At 53.3% G+C, this 18,617-nt stretch overlaps 7 protein-coding genes across 7 annotated transcripts; 5 read left to right on the top strand and 2 right to left on the bottom strand.

Moving 5' to 3' along the window:
* Positions 1-1,167: 1,167 nt before the first annotated feature.
* N0V89_011401 (uncharacterized protein) lies at positions 1,168-2,668 on the top strand (the record flags this gene model as incomplete). Its single annotated transcript, XM_056220132.1, has 2 exons — positions 1,168-1,449; positions 1,505-2,668. 2 exons carry the CDS (start codon positions 1,168-1,170, stop codon positions 2,666-2,668), a joined length of 1,446 nt encoding a protein of 481 aa, XP_056065435.1.
* A 991-nt stretch (positions 2,669-3,659) lies between these two features.
* On the top strand, positions 3,660-4,736 carry PST2 (flavodoxin-like fold protein; the record flags this gene model as incomplete). Its single annotated transcript, XM_056220131.1, has 6 exons — positions 3,660-3,694; positions 3,857-3,878; positions 3,964-4,019; positions 4,074-4,205; positions 4,279-4,487; positions 4,576-4,736. 6 exons carry the CDS (start codon positions 3,660-3,662, stop codon positions 4,734-4,736), a joined length of 615 nt encoding a protein of 204 aa, XP_056065434.1.
* Positions 4,737-5,374: 638 nt separating this feature from the next.
* On the top strand, positions 5,375-6,748 carry N0V89_011399 (uncharacterized protein; the record flags this gene model as incomplete). The annotated part of the gene is made up of 1 exon (XM_056220130.1): positions 5,375-6,748. One exon carries the CDS (start codon positions 5,375-5,377, stop codon positions 6,746-6,748), a length of 1,374 nt encoding a protein of 457 aa, XP_056065433.1.
* Positions 6,749-7,897: 1,149 nt separating this feature from the next.
* N0V89_011398 (uncharacterized protein) lies at positions 7,898-9,089 on the bottom strand (the record flags this gene model as incomplete). Its single annotated transcript, XM_056220129.1, has 3 exons — positions 7,898-8,059; positions 8,137-8,555; positions 8,669-9,089. The coding sequence occupies 3 exons, from the start codon at positions 9,087-9,089 to the stop codon at positions 7,898-7,900; spliced, it is 1,002 nt and encodes a 333-aa protein (XP_056065432.1).
* A 1,742-nt stretch (positions 9,090-10,831) lies between these two features.
* Positions 10,832-13,159, top strand: N0V89_011397 (uncharacterized protein; the record flags this gene model as incomplete). Its single annotated transcript, XM_056220128.1, has 1 exon — positions 10,832-13,159. The coding sequence occupies one exon, from the start codon at positions 10,832-10,834 to the stop codon at positions 13,157-13,159; it is 2,328 nt and encodes a 775-aa protein (XP_056065431.1).
* A 267-nt stretch (positions 13,160-13,426) lies between these two features.
* On the bottom strand, positions 13,427-14,037 carry N0V89_011396 (uncharacterized protein; the record flags this gene model as incomplete). Its single annotated transcript, XM_056220127.1, has 2 exons — positions 13,427-13,640; positions 13,694-14,037. 2 exons carry the CDS (start codon positions 14,035-14,037, stop codon positions 13,427-13,429), a joined length of 558 nt encoding a protein of 185 aa, XP_056065430.1.
* A 534-nt stretch (positions 14,038-14,571) lies between these two features.
* On the top strand, positions 14,572-18,292 carry N0V89_011395 (uncharacterized protein; the record flags this gene model as incomplete). Its single annotated transcript, XM_056220126.1, has 3 exons — positions 14,572-14,692; positions 14,735-15,332; positions 15,382-18,292. 3 exons carry the CDS (start codon positions 14,572-14,574, stop codon positions 18,290-18,292), a joined length of 3,630 nt encoding a protein of 1,209 aa, XP_056065429.1.
* Positions 18,293-18,617: the final 325 nt, after the last annotated feature.

Below are 18,617 nucleotides of genomic sequence, written 5' to 3'. Positions count from 1 at the left end.
ACGCATGTCAGCAGGTGGAGTCGCTATTGGTGAAGTCTCTGTGCCGTGGTGCAGTTGTTGTGAGGAACGAAGATCTACGGTAACCCTTGGGGCAATCGGAATTCGTGATGCTTGTGAAGAAGAAGTTGACAATGTGAAATGGTCACGTCCTGGAGCATAATTCGAGGACACGGGCTAGCGACTCAGGACGACATGCACAGCGCATTGGCGATCAAGTTGGTGGTCATGGCGAGAACTGTCGTGACCGAAGACGTGAGACGCAAAGCGGATGGCGACAGTTCGACCTCATCAACCCCGAGCCAGGGCGAGCAACCGGACGGAGCTTGGAATGGATGTCCAGTACAATCCGCCGGGTGGAATGTCAACGGAGGTCGTGAGCCGGTCGTACAGTGCCAGTGTCCAAGTGCCACGCCGGCTGGCTGATTGCGATGGTGCTGGGTGCTGTTGGTTGTAGGAGGCTGGCGGCAACAGCAATGTCGCGTCCAACAGGCAAGCGCTGGCGGGCGTGCGAAATGGCAGGCTCCCGAGTCGTCTGCGTGTCGACGGTCGGGGTCGGTGGCTCCAGGTTGAATTTCGTGGTGTCAAAACCAGCAATCTATTACCAAATGCTGCTCATGTGACGGGTCACGCACTGAGAAAATCCACCCTTTGAGTCGTAAGGGCTCTGTTTGGCGCTAGTGATGTAAGGCCAAGCCCTGACCATCGCTCCTCCTCCGCAGTTCCGCTAAACAGCAGCAGATGCGACCACGCTTCCGAACCGCGACAGCTCACGCGTGCGCCCATACCTGGTGCCATGATTGGCACGCAAGGGCGCTTTCACTCGCTTTGCGCCCCTGGCCGATCCACTTCGGCATCACTGCCAGCAGCCGGGCCGCATGGCGTCCTGCAGGAGACTGGGGAAGCTTTGCACGTTGACTAACATCGGTACCGCATTCCCTTTGTCATAATAAAAATCTGCCCTCCCGTGAAGCTACTATAAGAGCACCTGCCCGCTACTATTCTCTAGACTTTTGCCACCCGTACTCAACCACTGACTCACTCTTTCACCTGTCAAAGACCCTTTCCCACGTCATCCACCGTGTAGTCAACCACAGAACCTGAGCTCCTGCTCTGTACCTTTCAGACTCGAGCCTTACCTACCACCCCTAAAATCCGACATCCAGTGTAATGCACATTACCGATATCCCCTACGAAATCCTGTCTAAGATCCTTGAGGAAGCAGCCAAAGCCAATATACGCGATGGCCCGACCTACACTTTCGGGCTGTCCCAGCCGCCCATGCCTGGCCGCAGGGCGTCTCTCCAGCGCTTCGTGAGAGGACCCGTCCCGACTGAGATGCTTCGATGGGACGCCACTTCTGCGATGCGCCTGGTCTGCTGGCAATGGCACGAGTGGGCCTTGGAGTATGCCCTCAAAGATGTCTACATTCGCCGCTGGAAAGGCGGAGAGGTAAGTTCCCTTCTTCAGGCTTTTTTTGGATGCGCCGATACTAATTGTTGCACAGCGATGGGCCGAACTGTCCTGCCGCCGCGAGAACTATGGCCTATACGAGCTCATCGACAAGCCCACCGGCACCGCCGTCTACCGCGACCCCTTCGGCTCTCTGAAGCAAACCGTCAAGACGTTCAACGAGTTCCCGGGCGTAGCTGCTAAGATTAAGCGCATGTGGTTCCACGGATTTTACACTGCCCAGACCGATCGCATGGTTTTCGAGTCGCTGCGGAACTGCATGAATCTGACATCTGTGACGCTTCCTTGGACTACCATCCGCCACCTCGATGCATCTGCATGGCGGACCCTTCTTTTGGGCAGCGGAAAGCCGCTTGAATCTTTGGAATTGATGGCGACAGACCCGACCTCGCAGCAAGCGGCCGAGGCAGAGAACCAGATGGATTTGGAGCCGCTCCAGTCCGTCAATTTCGGCATGCTCCGACGTCTGAAGATTTTTGGCGACACCACTTTCATGCCCATCACAGATCGCGATCTGTTCGATATTACGCGCACGGCGACACATCTGGAGGAATTCTACATGACCTGCATCTCCACCATTACCATCGACGGCGTCGTGGCTATCGTGAAGGCTGCGCACAACACCCTCCGAGTTCTTGAGCACAGCCCGCGGTCACAGGATGGCTTCTGGCATCCTCACCCCGGCTCTCCTTCCGATTCTGAGCACCTCTGCGAGCTTTTCCGAAGCTGCCCGAAGCTGGAAACGCTATCGATTTCTTTGCCTTCTGTGTGCGCAGATTTGTTTTCCGACCAGAACGCGAAGTTCAACGGCGATCTCCAAGTGCGAGCCCTGCATCTGTGCGGACACGAGGACGGCCGCTCCACGCAAGAGGCCGCTACGGACTTGGAGAAGCTGCTTCAGACCTCTCGCGAATTTGTGAGTCGCAAAGCTGCCAGCATTGTTCCCAAGGATCTCTATGTGGAGCTTTTCTTCGCGGACTGCATTTTCGAACCCAGCTTGAAGCTGGTACACGGCGATTTCTCTCTTGCCGAATTATCTTCCAATGGTACATGGCCAGGCGCCCTGAACTACAGCGGAAAAGGACCCTATGGATCTACTGGCTTGTACGAGAAGGAAGAGGAGGGACCTTTCCAAAGCATGGACGAGAGCGACTTCTTGGCTGGCGTCCGACGCCGATTCCTTTCTATATCGACTTAAGCATCAACCAAGCGCGACTCACGGCCTCTACTCTTATTGTTCATTCTTGTAATCTGCTCATCGACTTACGAATCATGATTCACTGCATCAGCGAGGAGCTTGGAGTTGGACTACCAGGCCTAAGTTGCCACCGCAATGAAGCGGCTTCGCACGAAAAAAAAAAGTTTTCTATGCATCTGCATGGCGGCAGGAGGAAAATTTGTTTTGGGGCAATGATCCCGCTTTCCTCCCAATAGTTTACGGCTGTCTACCTGGCTAGGTTGGCAGATTTATCCATGTACTACAATCCAAATATCAATCTCGACTATACAAACCAAGCGTTGCTGAAGACTGTGAAGTCAATTGTGCCTCTTTCCTAATTTGACACCCTGCATGTGCGTATACCAAGTTGGGCTAGGTGCACTCACATAATTGCTTACATGAACTCACCGCATCGACAACACAACGGCTTGAATTGTTCCGTTCCGAGAGTGCGGAATAACTTCGCACTCGTCTGTTAGTCACCAATTGACCAGTACTGATTGTTGATGCTGAATCACCTCTTACGGAAGCCGGCGCCCCAGATATCCTGATGTGGGGCACGTCCGCCAAGCACCACGTACCTATTTCGCAGCATTACCAATGGTGAGCTAATGAGGCTATCACCGCACCAGCGACAATCATAGACTGGATGACGCTAGCTTATGCTCTCCTGACACTGCGAACAGCAGGGCTAGCCGGGCACTAGACCAGAATCTGCAGCCTCGCGAGGGGTCCTGGCCATTGTCTGGTGCGCGGAATGTTCGAGCAAGTGAATTGGCCAATGGGGAGGGAGGAGGGAGGGCCGAGTCGACGGGTACGTCGTTTGGTCTGGAAGCTGGCGGGATGGGTATATAGAGGGGTTTACGCCCTGCGCTGGGTTGCTGGAGGATAGCTACGTGTGAGACAGTGTCTTGTGAGCTCTTACTATTGCATCGCTTCATTCGGAGTTTGAATTTCGACATCTGCCATTATGGGTCCTAAGATTGCTATCGCGTACTACTCCATGTGAGTAACGTCAGGGTACAAAGTGGGTGTTTTAGCTATGAAGATGTTTGAAACCTTCACACTCGGTGATCGAGTGTGAAGTTTTAGACATTTGCAGCTAGCCAAGATATCTATTTCTACCCTTTTTCAATCTGCGATTGTTATACTGACTTTGCGCCGCAGGTACGGCCACATCCGTCAATTGGTGAGATAAACTACTCCCAAAGCTGTCTTGCCTACTGGCAGCTCAATCCTCGGGCACAAACAGTCCAGCTAATCCCAATCACCAGGCCGAAGCCGAAAAGAAAGGCATTGAAGCAGCCGGCGGATCCGTGACGCTCTTCCAGTACTTATCCCCACCTAATACCATTCGCGGTCCGCCTCTCTAACCTCTTCGCAGAGTCGAAGAAACCCTCCCCGAAGATGTCCTCGCCAAGATGCACGCTCCTCCCAAGCCCACAGACGTCGAAACCCTCACCGACCCTGCGCAGCTCGAGCCCTTCGATGCCTTCCTCCTCGGCATCCCCACGCGGTACGTAACATATGTCACAGTACACACCCGGTCCCAAACTCTACAAGTGACTGACTCTCCGTCTCACGACTAGGTACGGCAATTTCCCCGCGCAGTGGAAGACCTTCTGGGACAAGGCGGGCAAGCAGTGGGCCACCGGGGCTTATCATGGAAAATTTGCAGGCGTTTTCGTTTCCACGGCTGGCCTTGGCGGCGGACAGGAGAGCACCGTCATGTCGTGCTTAAGCACACTGGTACATCAGGGAATCATTTTCGTGCCGTTTGGCTACAAGCATGCCTTCGGTGAGTGGCTTCTCTATTCCATGACATAACGATGTGCCACCGACATCTGTGTTGTTGCAAAAGAGATTGATGGCTAACATTTCCACAGCTCAGATGGCCGACCTCAGCGAGGTCCATGGCGGCTCTCCCTGGGGCGCAGGCACGTTTGCCTCCTCGGACGGATCGCGCCAGCCCTCGCCGCGGGAGATTGAGATTGCGACCATCCAGGGACGAACGTTCTATGAGACTGTGGCCAAGTCTGTCAAATGACTAGCTAGCCCCGAAGAGAAGGAGAAGCAGGCCGCACTGGCGGGTACGGGTGCGAAAGTCGACAATGCGAATGGTGGAGAGACCGGTGGGAAGAGTGCACCGGCTGCTGCTGGAGCTAGGTCGCACCGTGCTGGTGTGCCTGGTCAACCGCAGGGAAGTGAGCACAAGAGTGGACCTTGTGGTTTGCCCTCGAAGTGTGTTATCCAATGATGAATAGGTAGACAATACAATAACCTTCATTGAAAGCTGCAATCTATGATGCTCAACACGGTGCTCACATGTGCAAATGCATCCCGCATTCTCTTCACTTATAAACCTTCTACCCTGCTCAGATTCCAACAGTTGAACCCACGTTGTTGATTCGGCAGACGAAGGTTCAGTTCACTGTACGAAAGGTTTGTAGCAACATGGCATTCACACGTGATGTTGAAGTCGCCCGGGCGCTCAAGCGAATTGCACCAGCCACGCCGCGCCACGCCACCTACCAGTGGGTTCCTGCCAGTCGACCGCGCACGTTTCCCAGCGATGACGTCGCCCCAGCGCTTCTCTGGCGATCCAGCTGAGACCAGCACACAGAGAAATTCCGTGTGCGATGCAGAGGTTCGTATCTACATTCCTTCGATAGCATCCTAGTCAAGATGAAATCTCTCCGGCTATTGCCATCCGCGCTCTTAGCGTCCCTCTCGGCCGCGTCTCCCGCCCAGATCGTCCTGGATGCCTCATCCGGAAAAGCCGCACCCACACGAACAGAGGACATAGGCGTTGGCCACTTTTCAGAATGGTCGCGCGCAACCAAAAAGCAGTTTCTCGTTGACTGGCAGGCTGGGAAGCAGTCAGAATGGGTGTTTGTCATGGGAAACGAGGCTGGCGACCTGGACTCCATGACTTCGGCCCTGACATGGGCGTACCACCTTGAGCATTCGACGCAGAATACGAGTAATCCATCGAAGGCGATTGCGTTGTTGCAGACCCAGACTGATGCTCTAGACCTGAGGCCAGAGAACAAGTTGGCGTTGAAGAATAGTAAGATGACGAGCGGTCATGATGATCTACTTACCATGGACGAGCTACCCGAGGATCCGGAGACGCTGGCGATGAAGCTGAGAGGTATAGTGCTGGTCGACCATGCGAGTCCACTCCGGAAGTGGGAGCGGGCGAAAATACTCAGCATCTTCGATCACCACGTGGACAAAGACACGGCTCCTGACGCCTCCCCCCGCGTCTTCGAGAAGGTAGCGAGTTGCACAAGTCTTGTAGCCCGCCAGATGTTCGATGAGTTCTACGCATTACCTGAAGAATACCACCTTCCGCACGAACTGCTCGAACTCATTCTCAGCGCCATATCAATCGACTCCGGAGGTCTGGAACAGGCAACACAAACCGACATCGACACCGCAAAGCGCGTCTTCGAGCGCAGCCAATGGGCCGACAAAGATCTCTACGAGCAGATGGAGGCGGTAGACGAGGTGCTCAGCGACGCAAAGAAAGACCTCGACGACCTTTCCGTCCGGGACCTCCTCCGCCGCGACTGGAAAGGCGATCTCGTGGATACGCCGTCTCCGCGCACCCCCACCGTTAGTCTGGGCTTCGCTTCCATCCCGTACTCGCTGGACGAGCAAATCGAGAAGACTGGCTTCGGAGAGCTCTTCCACTGGTTCGCGGTGCACGCTGCGTGGACCGCCTCAATCAATACAGACATCGACATCTGCCTCACCAAATACAAGATCAGAGATGAAAACGGCAAGAAAAAGAAGATCCGCGAGATTGTGCTTACTGTGCGCGACGACGTGCGTATCGATAAAGTGCAAGCAGATGCGCTGTTCAAGGCCGTGAAGAGGGCGCTGGAGAGCGATAAGAGTCTGGGGTTGAAGAAGTGGCATCGGGTGGACGAGTTGGCGCCGAGACAGATGGTGTGGGAGCATCAGTCGGGGGCGGGGAGGAAGATTATTAGACCGATCGTTGAGGACGCGGTTAGGAAGTGGGATATGAAACAGGGGAAAGTGATTGAGTAGGATTTTGAAGCTCGGCGCGCGTAAAGTTTGGAGGGTAAGGCTAGGTTGTATCCTTACATGCTGATACAGTGATCGATTGCAGTGGTGCAGCTGATGTACAACAGAGCATCTGTCTTGGTATGAGATCCGTCCTTCATAGCATAGTTCACATACCCAAAACTTCAGTAGCACCCCAGATGCAAACCTAGATCCTCTTTCTGATCAACCTTTTCGAAAGGCTTAAAAGAAAGTCCCTTTGGCTGAGTGGTGTGGCTTGGCTGACAGCTTTGTCTACGCCCAACTGGGCGCCTTTAGGCGGCAAACGAGGCAGGACATGCCAATTAGCTACACGGAGCCATTGTGTAACGACCGTTTCTCGTCAATAATGATAGGAGACTACTATAGAGACACTGGTAACACATCCCTGCCAGAAGACGAGGGATGCCATGCACTTCGTGTTGCGACCTGGACGCCACGCTCAGCCATCCCGCCTACCGACCTGGCGACATCCACACCTGGGCAAAAGGCCTTTTTGAAACAGCGTCCAATCTTACGCTGGTATCGTCCCTTCTCTCGTACTAAGACGCTCAGCTCCGAGATCAAACCTGTCTCTTCAGACATCACGACCTCCCCGGACATTACCGCATATATGCCCACCAAGCCTACATCCCAACACGTCTACCCCGTCAGAGTTCGATGTTCCCTTCTTGGCGTTGAGCAGGAAGCAAGGCAGACGCACGTTGGCGAAGGCACCGCACTCCTCCTTGTTCCTTCAACAACGGTCGCAGGAGCTTTTGAGCGGGTCGGTTTGTGCCAGGGGATGCCGCCGCGATGCTTTGACGAGAGCGAAGAGCAAGAGGTTAAGATCGTTTGAGGCGTCGTTCAAGGAAGGGAAGAGTATGTGTTGTTGCTGGGTAATGATTGAGCGCACCTTCAGAACACATAGTCATGTATGAAGCCTGAAACGGGTATATTTGTACTACACACCAGAGATTAAATACACAATTGCCTAACCTTCTCCCACCTTTATAGACATTGATAATACCACGGCGGCGAAACGCCTTTGCACGTGTATGGCGACTGCGAAGTCCAAGTTTAGCAACATTCTCAAATAGCAGAGCAAAGAAAAGGAGAAGGAGACTCACCTCGCACACCGTACACCCCTTCCAGTCATTCCCACCGCACTGATCCCAGTGTTTCGACTTGCACCCGTTCCCTGGTCCCGCCGAGCTCGTCGGCGCCGGCGTCGCAGTCGTCCTCGTAGGTGTTGGAGACATCGTCGGGCGTGGCGTAGTAGACGGTCTCGTGGTACTCGAGCGCGTCGTAGCAGTCCTCGTCGTCGTAGGTTTAGGAGTCTGCGTCCTCGTCGGCCTCGGCGGACTCGTACCTCCCTTCGTCGGGGTATCCACCTGGCTGCCATCGCAGTACACTGCGGGGCCATCGAGCGCCATGTTCTTGAGGATGGTGCTCATGCCCGAGGTGCCGGGGCCTGTGCAATCGACACCTTTCGCAGCCGCGGTGTTGAGCGGGGTGGGATATTCAATGTGGAAGACGGGCTTGTTGGCTGCGAGGAAGGTGGTGTAGCGGTCACATTCGCCGAGCTGGGCGCATTGTTCGTTTACGGCGAAGTCGACGGTTGGGGTGAGGGCGTCGACGATGTCGAGGGAGTTTTTCAGGCCGATCTCCATGTTGAATTTTTGGGCTTCGGTGGCCATCCATTTTACGTAGTCGATTGCGTCTTGGGATTTGAGGGAGAGCCCGTTGTCATTTTGCTGGAGGAGTTTGTTAGCTAACTTTTCGTAGGGGACGTGCTTCACCATGAGCATGGCTTGGAAAGATTTCTAGGAATGTGGGTAGCTCATCGAAGCAATACATGCACTCACGTAGCCGTCTGAAGCAAGGGTTAGTATTGTAATCCATTCACAGAATCTCCAAACGTACCTATGTTGTCCGGATCTATAGCATCGCACCCTTTGTCTCCAGCTAGCTTGATGCGCTTCGCCATGATGTCCCTGATTTTGGTGCTTCCTGTCCGTATCCACTTCTCGTTCGGCCACTCCGGCAGCACCTTTCCAACATCTCCAGCTGGGAAATCTTTTGCATCTGCGCGCCAGTCTTCCACTGTTCCAGCGCTGAAATAACATATCACAATCTTTCCTGTTGCTTTCAGTGCTGTGATAGTCGCCGTGTCGCTGTCGAAAAGATCAATATCCCATACTGGTGCATCGGTAGGCGGAAGAGGTGATTTCGATACATCTGGCACGCCCGTGAGGATGATCTGCCACTTTTGGCCCTTTACAAACTGGCTTTGCGCCCATGAAGGGGCAATCAGCAGAGTCGCCCAGAACAGTGAGGCGAGCATCTTGAAGGAAAGCCCTCTCGTGTAAGGGAAACGTAGGGAACAGCCCGAGCTTTTGGTCACGTCCCAGGAAGCAAAGGAAAACCGGTACGAATGGCAGGTACAGAAGCCATGCGGCGAAGATCAGATGCAGCAGGTAATCTTCTAGAACCGGCATTTCGAGCATATAAAGATCTGTGCGCTTCCGTAATGGCTGGCCAACGTTCTGGTTTACGTATATTCTCGACAAAAGCGCAATGCATTCACATTAGCCGTCTGAACATGTTGCGACCTTGGGGACACTGGCCCTTCCCCATATTTGTTTGAAAATTGCGCGTGGGTAACCGAACCAACCATGCAACGGGGGATGTAAATACAATGAGATTTCGGTCACACCCGGATCTTAAGTCGAAGCTCGAAGCCAATTTAAATTGCGCCGACAGTGTAGCCACAGCACGCCATGGACGAGATGCTTTGAGCTTTCTGAGTGAACAGCACATGTGCTAGATCTTTGTCCGGCGTAGAGCGGAGCATTTCAGACTCCAGACATCGCCCGTTTGGAGGCTTGAAGGTGACCGCGTCCTAAGCGTCAATGTTCCGATCGACGAGTTATGCTAGCATGCATGTCCGGCATATAGAAACATGCGGGGAAAAAGCTTAGCTGTGAATCGCACAGCCATGCTCAAAGATCTTTATTCAGATGATCGACGGGTGCGGAGCGGCAAAGGGAAATGTTCTGGACTGCGGCTAAATCGATCCACAATATACCGACCATGCATCACGCTGATGCACTGACGACGCTTTCAAGGTCAGCAAGACACTTCTGCAAAGCTGTAAGTTCCTAGACCGGAAATTTGAACAATTTGTTTTGCCAACAATCTGTTATTTCTTGATTAACCCACCAATGAAGGGTCACGCCCGTTTGCCAGAAAAGGAGCACACATGGAGGTACTCAGGCTGTGCATGGAAACGTACTCGAGAAGACAACGATAGCGTTTGTACGCGACCAAATTCTGCAGCCGATGCATGGAGAGGGCATCTTGCTTTGGTCCTGTCTAGGAGCCACGAGTACAAGAAATCCACCGGTAGAGCATAGACCAGGCTGATACCGGGCTTGAGAAGCTTGTCAATCCAGGTTTTGTTACGGCTGCTATATTTTGCCCCTCAATACGGAGGGTGCAATCGAGTTTCCAGGGGTATCAACAGTCTTCGGTTCTGCATTCTAAAACCCACGGAAAGGAGAGAACGTATCATTACTGAAGCTCGCATACCTCTGAAGACAAAGTATCTTCAAGGACGGGATGCAAGGCCCGCAGTGTAGGCGAGCTACCGTGTCACCGCGTTCATGTTTAGGCGTACAATTCATCCATCCGCAGCCGTATCCGGAAGGCGTTCCGCTGTCTGATCTGGTAAGCAGCATCTTGTCGCCATTGGAAAGCGGTGTTGCTATCGCGTGTAACTAATGCGAATTGGGAAGACCAGTGGACAGCAGCCGAGCACCCAGTGCAGCCTGAGAAGAAGTGTTCGCAGAGGATCGTCCTTACCTCTGGTAGGTACCTATCGATTAGATCACGTGATCCGGGCGGAGATGATCCGGCCGCCGATTGGTGTGTCGACTTGCAACTTTTTAGGAGGACGCGACGTGAACATTTCCATTCATCATTACGGTCCATTGCATTCTTTAATAATCTTACTACTACTCAGATGGACTTCTCACTCGGAAAAGGGGAAGATCTGCAGCGACCGCATCAAGAACGCCCCTCCCCATGCTGCTTCCTTTGCGAAGCATAAGCCGTCTTCTCCGCCCTCCGCGACCTTCACATGCGCGCTCTGTCACCACATTTCCCAAACCGATACCAACGTACATAAAACCATGGGATCCTACAAAACACACGTTTCAGGCAGACGTTCTCGCCGATCCGCGCGATGGCTCGCGAGACGAACTGCTCAAAGTCGAGCGTTGGCAGCTGCGCCATTTGCAGCAATTCGAGGTGTTTCCTGGAGGCACGGACACGTATACTCACGAGGGTCGCGCCGAAATAACAAAACTGAACCATCTCCTGCGACTGGCGGACACGAAGTCGGATCATCCAGGACTCCGTCTGATGCTGTGGAATACCTATCGTCGGTTACGGCATCGCTTTCCGGAAACAGTATATGCAATACCAGACAAAGCATGGGATATACTCTGGAAGATACAGGAGCGGGGGATATCTCCAACCAGCGACGCTTCGCGTCACCTCTTGGAATTGGAGACGGACATGGCGACTTGTAGAAATTACGAGCCAGTAGGACGTCGGATAAGATACCTGGACGGTTTATATTTGAATGGACAAGAAGAGCTGGCCTTGAAAGAATGGGAAGAAGACCATGAAGGTGTCAACGGCCTCTCACGGCACGACTACAAACCTGAACACCTGGAGCTAGGTGCCAAAATGTACGCGCTTTCCGGAAACCCTGATCGCGCACGCAAGATCATGGCAGAGCTGTTCGACCTTTATCCCTCGTGGGATCCATCTGTTATTAAGACTGTCTTTCGCGCTCACACCAGATCCTCTGATACCCGGCATCATGATTTGGCGAACGGAATGTATAGACAGTTGAAGCAGAAATTAGGCGAAGAAATGATGCTCGACGACTACGACGCTTGTTTTCTGGGCTTTCTGGAAGCTCGTCATTTGACGTACGCTAAGCTTGTGTTTCGTGACATGATCAAGGAAGGCCATCTCGCCAAATCATATTCTCCTGTAGAGATAGAGCAAGTTCTTTCTAGACTACACATGCTCTACCGGCTAGGAACCAACATCTCGAAGATGACCAGCATTGGCTTGCAAGCGGTCAAATCATTACCGCCAGCATATCACTCACATGCTTTTGCTCATTGGATGAAGGCAGCGGTGATCTTCAATGCTCCGGACGCTGCAGGGCAAATTATAGATCTGATGCTCCGCCGTAACTCTCGACCCCAGACCGTTCACTTCAATATGTTGCTAAAAGCACTTATGCGGACCGAACTTGAGCAATCCGAGCAGAATCCATACGTCCTGAAAGCGGAAAATATCGGTTGGCAAATGATTGCAGAGGCACGAAAAGCTTCCGTGGAGAAGCTCCCAGCCATGCCAGCGTCCGAGTTAATCTCACAATGGGCCGCTGAGAGGAAAGAATTGGTACCAGACGACGAGGCTCTGAGGCATGTTCCTAACGCCAACGTTACCACGTTTGCAATCATGATCAAGCACCATGCAAATAGATTGCAGTGGCAGCACGTGGATTATTTGACGAGACAATTAGAAGAGAGTGGCATCCGGCCTAACACAGAGCTGATGAATATTCTCATGGACAACAAGTGCCGTCAAGGAAAATTCAGCGAAGCCTGGAAGACCTACAAATCGTTGACAGATCTACCGGCGGGCTCACCCGGTGTCTTTCCCGACGGATCCAGCATCAGATGCTTGTGGAAGATGCTTCGACTTGCGCTTGGAGACCAGGTTGCTCGCGATGACCCGAACCTTCCTCGACCACGTGAGTTGTTGGCCGAGACCGTCCAATGGTGGACGCGCTGTCGAGCCAGACCTGACGCGGAGCGGTTTCGGATTGGTTTAGCCGCCACGGATCAGAAGGCGCTGCCAAGCCTGGTGATGCACTGCTTCAGCTATACGAACGATCTGGCAGGTTCGCTTGTTGGTCTGCATATCCTGCGAAAGACCTTTGACATCTTTCCATCCGACATATCTGCGGAAATAATCCAGCGACATGCCGCTTGGGTCGACATGCGCAACAAAGGCCCTGTTGAGCGATCAAGCCTTCACCACCGTGGAGTATACAAGACGAATCTCGAGCAAATAGGTCGGGTCTACTACATTCTCGTGGATCGCCGGTGGCAGAAGATGAATATCACTCCGGAAGACTACGCCGGATTCAAGGACGAAGAAATCGGGGAGCTTGGCCTCAATTTACTCTCAGAATTCATCCGCGTGGTTTTAAAACGCTCGCACCCCCCGGCAGCGGTAGAAGACATGATCAAACAGGCCAAAGTCGACGCTGGAGTCCCTGATATGGCGACTGGTGATCTGGATGCCTTCCAGGTAGCCTGAGGCAACATGGTGTGGCCATATTAGTCGCTCAAAATTCATCTTCTCGAGATTTTAGCTGGCGTCTACATCTGCATTGCTTTGGCGCACAGGACATGACACGGAATCTCAACGATCGGTTGGTTGTTTGATTACTTTTCGAGGCGATAAACTACTTGTACAAGATTTCTGAAGATACCCAACCTTACTCCGGTACTGTATAATAAACGAAGATCCCACTTTATTCATACCTCATGACATAATCCTCTGACATAATAAGTCATCTCGCTTTCACAATCCCAAAGGGTTGCTTCCTGAGCCCTTTGACCCTCCTGCGATCCCAGGTCGCGAGGCCATGATGGCCTTCGCCCCCTGTGGCGTGCTTGACAATCCGAGCGGGTTCTTTGCTGAGCTCGCGCGAGCTCCCGATGCGCCAGTGACGTCTTTGATCGAGTTTCCGTATTCGCGAATGGTGTCGCCCCAGCCGCGCGATGTGTTTGCAAGACTGTTGACATGTCAACATCTGTACGTCTGTATGTAAGTGGTCATGAGACTTACCTCGTGCCTGCGCCCCTACCAGCACCCGCTACACCGTTGCCAGCAGCGGATACGACAGCTCCAGTAAAGTTGCCGATGCCAGACGCGGCCTGGCTACCCATTTTCGAGAGCCAGCCCTGTTGCTGAGGCGGCTGCTTCTTAGCGGCTTGCGGGTTCGCAACATTGGCCTTTGGTTTCGTTTGCGTCTTCGGCAGCCGTTTTTTCGTTTGAGGTCCCGCTCCAGCTTTCTGGAGCGCTTGTTGTGGGGTTTTGGGAGCAGCTTTTGGGAGGGGCTTCGTTTGCGCCTTAGGTAGCGGCTTGGTCACCGCCTTCGGGCCAGTCTTCGGTGCTTGTTTGGGAGGCATATTTGCGATGTATGGAGGTTACTATTCTACGTCTCCAATAACCAACTTTCGAGATGCATTCAGATGTGGCGCTATGATGTCAACGGAATCCGGTGGCTGGTGCGGAGTGCTTCTAACCGCATAAAATAAGGTTGCATTAGCAGCGGAGAAATCCAGACCACTTCAGACGGCGAGACCCTGCATGTCTCTGGCATCCCACCACGTCTCTCTACGAGTGCTGCTTTGCGCGGTTACGATACGTTACATGAATCTCTTGCTTTAGTTTTGCGATTGCATAGCTTGTCTTCTTTTCTGTACGATATTCGCGGGCCGAGTGCGAGTGCGGAAGTGTCTACGAACGAAAGTGGCAGCTCGCCGATTCGGCCTCACACCGACACTGGTCAGGCAACATGAACACCATTCACTCGAGCGCGAGCTAGACACCGCTTCACCAAGCAACCTGTAAGTTGATTTTCTGTTTACTACAAACCCCGCGCCCGCGCAAAGCTCCACGATGCGACACGACACGCGACACATCCACCACGATTGGCTCCAATGCGCCTGAAGCGTTCAAAGACGTCTATTGGCGACCTAGCCGGACTCGATGAGGACTTGCGCTCTAATGCCTCGTCCCCTCTGGCGCTTCCGCCCGCGGATGCGCCCGAGGGTAGCCGTGGTAAGCGGGGGTTTTCTATCACAGAATTAACAAACCGTTTAGGTATCAAGAAGACACCGCGCCGGTCAATCGATAAATCTCACATATCGAAACCAATCGCCGACGCACGATTCCCAATCGTTATATCCTCTCCAACCACTCCGCTCGGAGAAGTCTCCCCACCGCCGTCCATCTTCATTCACACATCGAACTCGAGCCCGGGCAGGAGGGAGCCGAAAAGCTTACAGTCGAGTCGCGCAGTCAGTCGCAGACAATCTATAACAGAACTGAAGTTTGGGGGACCCGTGCCGAGTTTATCGCCGTTGCAGATTCCAGTCACTGCAATACCTTGGGCCGCAGGCGAGCTTGTCGATAGCCCACTTCAAGACATACCCGAGTCTCCTTTCGAAGTTCAGCTTGGGCAAGCTATCAAGTTACTATCGCAGTCTCAACGAGAAGATTCTCAAAAAAAGCACATCATGGATCCCACTCGGTTGTCGGTACAGCCGGCTGGCGCCGGCACCAAGGGCCGCGCGATCATGCAAGCGAAGGAGATGCAGAACATAGTGGCTGAGAGAGCCAAGCGTAGTGGTGACGAGCCGCCGCCATATGACTTTTACGAGTTGATCGGCAAAGGCGCATACGGCCGTGTGTTTAAGGGGTTTGTAGTGTGCAGAAAGCCTTCGGGAATCAGTGCTGATTAGACACAGCAAAAACCGCAACAATGATGGACTGGTTGCCATCAAGATCATTGACATTGATTCTGTTGATTATGAAGAAATGACCACGAAGAACCTCTCGGAAACACTCAAAGAAATCAACATTCTCCAGCAGCTGCGAGACAGCAAAGCACGGCCATATGTCAACATCATCGAAGAAGCTCGGTCGGTCCATAATGAACTCTGGATTGTCAGCGAGTATGCCAGTGGTGGCAGCGTCAATACATTAATGAAGCCCACCATGAATCTCAGAGATCCAGGACCAGGACTGCCGGAGAAATTCATCATACCGATTGCGCGGGAACTCGCATTGGGACTGAAATATGTGCACGAAGCCGGCGTTTTGCATAGAGATCTCAAGTGTAACAACATCTTGATTCTCGAGGATGGCCGTGTGCAACTGTGCGATTTCGGTGTATCTGGACAACTTGAACCTGAGAGCTCTAAACGGTCGACCATTGTTGGTACCCCTTATTGGATGGCGCCTGAACTGCAGAACGAATGGATAAAGGACGCCCACCCGCAAAGTAGGATAAGACCGAAGGACATTCTGTATGGGTCCGAGGTCGATATCTGGGCGTACGGTTGTACCGTTTACGAAATGGCGACAGGCTTTCCGCCTTTCCACAGAACCGTTCAGTGGGATTTACCTGATACCGGAGTCCCTGTCTTGGAAGGCGAGAGGCACTCTGATACTCTTAAACAGTTCATTTCTTTCATACTACAGCCGAATCCAGAGGATCGCCCTACTCCTGACGAGATTCTGGCACACCCCTTCCTTATCGATTCAACGAAGATGTTTCCCACCGTCATTCTGGTGAAACTAGTCGAAGACTACTACAAATGGGAACTTGAAGGCGGCGCTCGAGCCTCATTATTCTATGCGGGCGGCGCTCAAGCGCCCGACCCTCTTGCTCCGGAGGAAGACGGCGAAGACGATGACTGGACCTTTAGCACCTCAGACGAGTTCGAAAATCGTTTGTCCAGAGCATTTCCCGATCCATTCTCAGCAACATCAGGTCAAGGCTTCGTTGGGATGAACATGCCGATTGATGACGAGGACCGTTTCGCGAAGCTCCAGGCCACATTCCGTGAACAACAGATTAAGAAAGGAGAAGAGCGACTGAACCGATTGTTCGATATGGACAAGTCACCATACCGATACAGCGGCGTTGACTTCGCGGATAATGGCCGGCCTCCATCAGATCTCGCGCTTCGTGACTTCAATCCCGGCGCACCGAATCGAGAGACAATCATCGACTTGGACTTTTCTTTACCTACGGCTGCTGATGTGCCTAGTATTGACTTGGGTGAAGTGCCTACTCTGAAAGCAAACAGGATGAAGAGCCTTATGCGTGAGATGGAACTGGAAGATGAAGAGCGAGATCGTTTTGATGAGGATGACCAGCTTACCAAGCGCGCAACACGAGATTGGAAGTTTCCTACTGCGAACGAAGACTCTAACAGGCGGACTCAAGACTGGAAGTTCCCTACTGCGAACGACGACTCTAACAGGCGGACGCAAGACTGGAAGTTCCCATCCTCTGACCAACCAAATCGCCGAACGCAGGACTGGAAATTTCCCATGGCAGAAGAGCCTATGCCAGAGCCGAATAGACAGACACGCGACTTCAAATTCCCGCCGAAGCCAAACCGAGCAACGAGAGAATGGACTTTCGATGCAGCCATGGCAGAGGCGAACTATCAGAATCAGCGGAACTCACGGCGAGCCACTAAAGACTGGAAGTTTCCATCCTCGAATGACATGCCACCCTTGAACAATCGCAAGACGCGGGACTTCAAATTCCCCATGGGTGGGTTGGAAGAGCGTGAGCCGGAGCCGGATTATCCGCAACCGTTCGCATCTTCTCCAACTCTCGAGTCAAACTTTCGACCTAGTCTGAGGCACGCTACAACAGCCCCAGTAGGGACTTTTGACGAGTATCCACGGGTCAGCTCTGCGCCCGAATCACCGTTGCGCACCTCTATGATAGATCTAGACATGGCAATGGTTGACGACTACCGTCCCGGTACGGCTGGTTCAGAATCCACTACTACGTATTCAGCTGCGACAGAACAGATGAACGACAACCCTTTCAATCTCGAAGACCAAGTACAGCTCACCGAAAATAGCAACCGCACTTCGTATCATATGAAGTCACAGTCAGAGCCTAATCATGCTCTTCCCGGCCTATTCACTCCCCAGACATTAGACGAGCAAGGCCTTCCAACAAACGTTGACCCTCACGCACCACCCATGCACGCCCGCGGTGTCTCCTCCGTCTCACAAATGCAAGCCCAGCTCAAACCACCACCCCACAACGTCCCCTCGGCCTACCACCGCGCCGCCCAGCGCTCCCCGAATCTCGAGTTCGGCTGGTCGCACACCGCAGCCTACAATCTCGGTCTCGGCAGCGACGACTCTCCCCCTCTAAGCGTCATTACCGACGAATCCGCCGACGATGAGGACGTAGACGAAGCGTGGGACGCCCTCGAAAAGCTGACCCTCGCACGCACAAAGTACCCACGAAGCTTGCGCCGCAACGATAGCCACGACGAGAAGCCCACCTCCTCGGACGCAGAAGACGGATACACCACCGACGCTACATACGACGACCTGCCCCGCCCAATCCGCGTCTCTGTCGGCCCCAACGGCAACCCCCTCGTCGACTTTCCTATCCCGCGTGGCCCGGCGCCTGAGGCGCTACTCGGTGTGCAGGGCGATCCGCTACTGCTGCAGAATGCGCTTTGGAAGAGTAGTCTGGAGTTGAGAGATGGGCTGAGGGCGAGTAGGGACTTGTTGAAGGCGATGCGGTTGGAGGATGTGAGGCCGTTGGAGAGGCTGAGTGAGGAGGAGGGGGGTGCGGAAGGGATGAGTACGATCAGGGTCACTAAGGCGTAGCTGACGCAGGTGAGTTCCATTCTGCTTTTGTGTGGATCTGCTAGGTGTGAGCGTTCGGCTTGATTGGGCGTTGAGATGGACTTGGTGGAAAGGGAAGACTGGAGGAGTTGGGTACGATAAGAGGTGTTGGAAGTGCATGTTCTTTGATGGGTATCCGGAGGACGACACGGCGACTGGTGGAGTACAAGGCGTTTTTCAAGGCGTGGCATACACGTGTGCATTGCTGCAGGCGTCTGGATGCGGATCTTCCTGGGCGGTATACCTTCTCTGCGTATTGTTTGTGGCACGATAGTGCGGCAAGGCCTTTGGGCCGGTAAATGTCAAT

The sequence above is a fragment of the Didymosphaeria variabile genome, assembly GCF_027946475.1.
Source record: "Didymosphaeria variabile strain IMI 356815 chromosome Unknown scaffold_9, whole genome shotgun sequence".
Taxonomy (NCBI): Eukaryota; Fungi; Ascomycota; class Dothideomycetes; order Pleosporales; family Didymosphaeriaceae; genus Didymosphaeria; species Didymosphaeria variabile.
The sequence above is the reverse complement of the archived record's forward strand: the minus strand, read 5'-3'. Positions and strand labels throughout refer to the sequence as shown.